A 6,174-nucleotide genomic window follows, 5' to 3' on the forward strand; every position below is an offset into this window, starting at 1 on the left:
CAAAATTAGAAGATAAAGGAGAGAAGTGTATCCTTATTGGATACGACGATAGCACCATGGGATATCAACTATACAATCCCATCAACAAGAAAGTTATTCACAATAGGGATGCCATTTTTGAAATGAATCCTGGAAGTGGGACCAGGTTGAATCTTCCAAAGATGCGAAATTGACGCTTGAAGGAGAATAACCCACATAGACAAGAGAAGTGGCTATCGAGTCACAAGTTCCAGAGCTGCGGACACCTCCACACGGTTCACCACAGAGGAATGAATCTTCATCACCAATTGAGTGTAAAATCTCATACATGAGGCCTAGAGGAGTTGTAATTTAGTTGATCTGTATGAAACTATAGAACTAATAGAAGAGTATGCTACACTATATTATCTATTGTTGACTCGCGACCCGATTAGTTTTGAGGAGACTAACAAGACAAATGGAGAAAAGTGATGGATGAGGAGATTCAATCCATCGAAAAGAACAAGACTTGGGAGTTAACAAATCTCCCGAAGGGCCGAAAAACTATTGGTGTGAAATGGGTCTACAAGACCAAGAAGAATGCTCAAGGAGAAGTTCAGAGATATAAAGTAAGACTTGTCGCCAAGGGCTACAAGCAGAAAGAAGAGATTGATTATAGAGAAATATTTGCCCTGGTTGCCAGGCTTGAAACCATCAAATTACTAATTTCACTATTAGTACAAAATGGATGGAAGATTTACCAGCTGGACGTAAAATCAGCATTTCTGAACCGTTTTCTGGAAGAAGAGATCTATATCGATCAACTACCTGGATATGTGAAGAACGGAAAAGAAGATAGAGTGTACAAACTGAAGAAAACACTTTATGGTTTGAAGTAGGCACCTCGTGCGTGGAACATGAGAATTGATAATTATTTTCAGAAGAATGGATTTGAGAAGTGTCCTTACGAGCATGCGCTATAGATGAAGATGGAGATAGATGGGAGCATGTTGATTGCTTGCCTATATGTTGATGATCTAATTTTTACCGGCAACAATCCAAAGATGTTTGCCGCTTTCAAAAGGAGCATGGTTAAAGAGTTCAAAATGACGGATATTGGCCAGATGACTCATTTTCTTGGCATAGAAGTCGTGCAAAGTAAGAATGGAATCTTCATCTCTCAGAGCTACTATGCAAAAGAAGTACTAAAGAAGTTTGGACTGGAGTCGGCAACAACCTCACCAAAATCTCACAAACTTCCGCCACTATTATTGATTATATTGTTCTACCTTTGCTGTAAATAGATGTGTGTGTGTAATGTTATATGTGGTGTAGAAAGGATAAATAACCAGTGAGTGAGAGAAATTGTATTTTGAGTTGTCCTTAATTTTTCATTATTGAAAGTTATCTGTATTTTCCGATTGAAATCAGTTGAGTGCAATTTCTCACCGAGTTTCAATCACAACCAGTGATTGAGTGAGTCCCCTCCTCCCATCAATTCATTTAGTATATATATGTTTTTTATTTTTAGTATTCAAACCTAAAAATAGACTCGATCCTTCTACTTTTTAAGTCTTAATAGTTTTCAAATTCTAAAACATTAATCATACATTTGGAGAGATTTTAAATTTTGATTTGTATTGAATTTGGATTAAATGTAATATAAGATTACATTAAATTTTGTTCAAATTCACCTATAAATTTAAATTCATAATCCAAAATATATGATATCAATTTTATTATTTTTGAGTTTAAAATGAAATTTTAAAAATGTTGCAAAGTCCTCCATCACTCTACATATTTCACCATTTTTTATATATATCATCTAGCAAAAAATTGACACTAATTATGTTTGTAAAATAGAATAAGATAAAAATAAAAAAAATTAAGTTTGAATAGTAATTATAATAATTTTAATTTTATTACACTTCATTTCATTTGTCTTATCTACTTAGGCTTAGGAAATTGGACAAAAAATTTGAACAAGATTTTTATCGAAAGTTTTAAAAGTAATTGATGAGGTGAAAAATGGAGGCATAGGGGGCACACCAAAAGTCAAAAAAAAAAAGAAAAAAGGTGGCATGAGGATGGATCCACGCATATATGAAGTATGTCACGTCACACGCACACACACTAGTGCTAGTGCATGTGCATGCACCACACCACACCGGAATAATATTAGAAAGAACAAGAACACTCTGGTAGCCTCTGCGCTTTACTTGACATTTTAAACTAAAACTTGAGGTGCACCACCTCCCACATCCTCGAGGACCCCCTCTACCTCCATCTGTTCACACTCCAAACCCCACCTCCTTCTCTCTTTCTTATATTATTTAATCTCCGTGAGATCGATCAGACTTGTTTACTTCAGATCACACCGTTATTGCTCTGTTCAATATCAATGGCTTTAGCTCGTTTGGCTCTGAAGCATGTGCAGCGAAGGGTGTTATCTTCTTTTCCTTCTGCTGCCGCCGTTGTAAGTAGCAGCAGTGAGAGAATCACAGGTGGAAAGGAAGTAATGTTTAAGACTACGGCGAGAGGGTTTTCCGACGACACTACTGGGTCGTCAGAAAAGGGTCGCGACGAGAAATCTGGTGAAGGCGGAGAGAGAGAGGTCGCCGTCGCTGAAGGTGGGGGTAAGAAGTCAAAGCTCTTCTCCAGATCAAAGCAACATAGGAGAGGTAGCAGTCTCTGGAAGAGAAACAGAGGCCCTGATTTCGTTCCTTCCTTTTTTGGTACTCTTCTCTCTCTCTCTCTCCCCAAAGTCCAAATACATATATATTTTTCCTTAACTATTAAATTACTTTATAATAAAGGTAAAAAGTTTAAATGATAATCAATTTAGGAAATTAATAAGTGTATAATTGTCCTTGTCCACGATTATAAGCAATTATTCATAATTATCGAAAATTATTATTGTATCTTTACTGTTAAATTAAAGGAAATCGTCAATCATCTTTTAAAAAATTTTTAGATTCGTATCTTATAATTACAATATTTAAAAATGATGTCTACAGTATACAGTTATTTAAACAAATTTTTATGACATGCTAGTTACATATATAAAATGGGAAACTCGAAATGATTGGAGTGCTTTTGCTGTCTTCTACCTTAGTTTCATCCCCATTTAGATGACCCAATCGGATCCTATAAAACAAATCATTTAACTACGGTATAGAATTGTACCAAAATTTTCATAAATTTATACAAATTTAAATTTAAATTTTAGATGGCTTCTGACTGATGGATGCATTTTTGTTTCATGTACAAGAGTTGTTTCCAATGGGTCTCGGAAATGCAGTGATGCAAGCAACCGAGAACTTGAACAGGCTGTTGGAGAACTGGGCGCCATCCCGGCTGATAGGGCGGCTGAAGGAGAAGGACGAATGCTACAAGCTCCGGTACGAGGTGCCGGGGGTGGCGAAGGAAGAGCTAAAGATCACGGTGGAGGACGGCGTTCTGAGGATCAAGGGAGAGCACAAGGAGACGTCGGAGGAAGAAGGATTCGACGACGACGAGGGTTGGTCGTCGTCGTTGAGCTACGGCTTCTACGACGCGACGCTGGTGCTGCCTGAGGATGCCAAAGTGGATGGGATTAAGGCGGAGATGAAGGATGGCGTGCTCTACATTACCATTCCCAGAACTGTGAAGGACAAGAAAGACGTGAAGGAAGTTCAAATCCACTGATAGGAAGGTTTTTTTTGTGCGTGTGAATTAACAAGGGAGTGTTTGGTTTGGCTATTGGTGCATGTTGTTGTTTCAATGTAAGCTTTTGTGTGGTGAAATATTTTGAAGTTTAAGTGTGCTGTATTATTTTGATTTGTGGAGTGTTCTTTGGGCCGCCTCAGGTAAGAACAAAATTGTGAAAAAATAAACTACAACGCAGAAGAGGAGCATTAAGATTTAGGGTAAGGACCGGACAAACTTGTTGATTTGTTATCCTTCATTTAAATTTCTCTTTTGTCATAATAAATGTCTTGCAAATGCATTTTTTTCCTTGTTGCATGGGAATTGTTTAGTCATAAAAATTATGTCAAAATGAATTTTGATGGGTTTGTGTTTAAACGCATTTATATAAGAGATAATACGTGATATCTGTTTTTTTTTTTTTTTTTTTCCTTTTCCTTTTTATGTTGTGACTAGTTACATGCCTCGTTAAAATTCCATTATTTTCAGATTTCATATGTTGGCTCTAATAATAGAAAATCAAGAATATGAGAGTTGCAGGTATTGGGAATAACTTTAATCCATAAATCTAATAATCCAATATCATCATGTTATTTAATTAAGAAAACTAAGTGTGGAATAAATATTTAAATCCGTAAATGTGTCTGATTTGATTGTTCAATAGTCTTTAGCGAAGAGTTTTGATCTTCCACAGTTAAATCTTTGAGTGTTTCACTGATGTTCTTCTCTTTAGATGAGGAAAAGAAAGAACGTGAAAATTGTATCCGATTTGATTTGAGGATCATATTCCTATTATGTTTTCTTTATATACTAGGTTAATTTTAGAAGTTCATCGGTCCTAAATTAACTTAGAATTGAATTTCTACACATTACAAAGCACATACCCAATAGATGTTAAAATAGACTAGTAAAATAACTGTTCTTAAATATATAAGCCCATAATAGGAAATTAAAATTTCCTAACAATCTCCCACTTGGGCGACACATAAATATTGAAAATAATTATATTACCCAAACCTTAAGTGTACACAATATGGCTATTATCTTTATAACATTTTCTTAATTCAATCTTGTTCATCTCATATACTAGCATGGGATCAAAGCGTCATTCCTTACACTCATATTCGTAATTAAACCCATCAATGGTCACTATACTAATATACTCAATGAAATATATCGAGTATGGATGTGTAGCATGGTAATATGCATGCTCCTTAACCTTAACATGCATATCCCAACTGATACTACCTTATTTCTTATGAGATCAACCTTAGTTCCTTAGTCCTTAACTCCTCCAAAAGGAAGATAACATTCAGAATCACAAATATATAAAAAATGCATTCCTTTATTACTTTATTTCTGTAGAAAATAATCTGAACCAAGTATCTACAAGAAAGAACATAAAAACAAATACAAACTCCCACTAAACCGCAAGATCGTCAAACAAGACAACACTCATACAAGCAGTGTGCTCATGAAACACCTTGGGCGGTAAACCCTTGGTGAGTGGATTTGCAACCATGGAGTGTGTCTCAATATGTTCTATCGACACTTAACAATTTTGAACCCTTTTCTTAACCACTAAAAACTTGATGTCAATATGCTTTGATTTGGTGGAGCTTCTGTTGTTGCTTGAATACAACATGTTGACTCTATGAGTCCAATCCGGTTTTGATAATAACAAATCACTTGGTATTTGATCTATGCATTGAGTTTGTGAACAAGAATTATATTAAGCATGCACGAAAGCATAACGAGTCATGGAAGTCACAAAGTAAAGTTAACATATCTTGGCAAGATCCATGGAACTCAAAGAGTACGGAAATCAAGATGCAAGCGGCAAAGTTCAAGAACATCTTGGGAATGGGTATTTAGAACTCCTGTACTTATATTTTCATATGATTTAATTTAAAGCTCAACATAACTTAGAATGATTTTAGAATTCATACATTTTATGTATATCATTAAGGGACTTTCATGGACTTAGAAATACTTTTAAAATCATGGAAAATATGTTTTATAAAAGACCCAAGAAAGAGAGCAAAAAAGATTTTTAAATTAGAAAAGAAAAATTGAGAAAAATGGGACTTCGGTAGCCTGAACTTAACCTCAATAACTTGAAGAATTTCTTCAGGAGCTTGAAGATTAAGTTCGGTAACCTAAAAAAATTAATGGGAAACACAGCAAGTTGGCCAAGGCACTTCGGTCGCCTGACCTTGGGACCTCAGGCGCCTGACCTGGCTTCAAGAGCCTGACCCTCGCTTTAGGCGCCTGACCCTACATTCTAAGTTAATTTTTCAAAGGGTTAAGGAACTTCCGTCGCCTGGGCATTCAACCTTAGGTGTTTGAACCTACGGAAAACTTAAAAGTTTAATTTTTATTAAACGAACTCGCGAGCTATTTCTTTGATCCAACGATTGAGATCAAACCTAAGGGTAAGACATTATATATACTGAATATCTAAATCCTAGAACGAAGCTAAGACACACAAGAAAGAGAAGAACACATCTTATTGTAAGAACATATAGA

At 35.6% G+C, this 6,174-nt stretch overlaps 1 protein-coding gene across 1 annotated transcript; it reads left to right on the plus strand.

The window, feature by feature from the left end:
* Positions 1-416: 416 nt before the first annotated feature.
* On the plus strand, positions 417-3,952 carry LOC131158780 (26.5 kDa heat shock protein, mitochondrial). Its single transcript, XM_058113642.1, has 2 exons — positions 417-2,693; positions 3,230-3,952. The coding sequence occupies exons 1-2, from the start codon at positions 2,360-2,362 to the stop codon at positions 3,643-3,645; spliced, it is 750 nt and encodes a 249-aa protein (XP_057969625.1). The 5' UTR covers positions 417-2,359; the 3' UTR covers positions 3,646-3,952.
* Positions 3,953-6,174: the final 2,222 nt, after the last annotated feature.

Source organism: Malania oleifera, chromosome 6 (genome assembly GCF_029873635.1).
Source record: "Malania oleifera isolate guangnan ecotype guangnan chromosome 6, ASM2987363v1, whole genome shotgun sequence".
Lineage (NCBI taxonomy): Eukaryota > Viridiplantae > Streptophyta > Magnoliopsida > Santalales > Ximeniaceae > Malania > Malania oleifera.

Bases quoted from the DNA above. Each gene is read 5' to 3' on its own strand.
- LOC131158780 (XM_058113642.1), top strand. From the start codon at position 2,360: ATGGCTTTAGCTCGTTTGGCTCTGAAGCATGTGCAGCGAAGGGTGTTA. The intron at 2,694-3,229 runs GTACTCTTCTCT...TTCATGTACAAG, and splicing joins TTTCGTTCCTTCCTTTTTTG to AGTTGTTTCCAATGGGTCTC.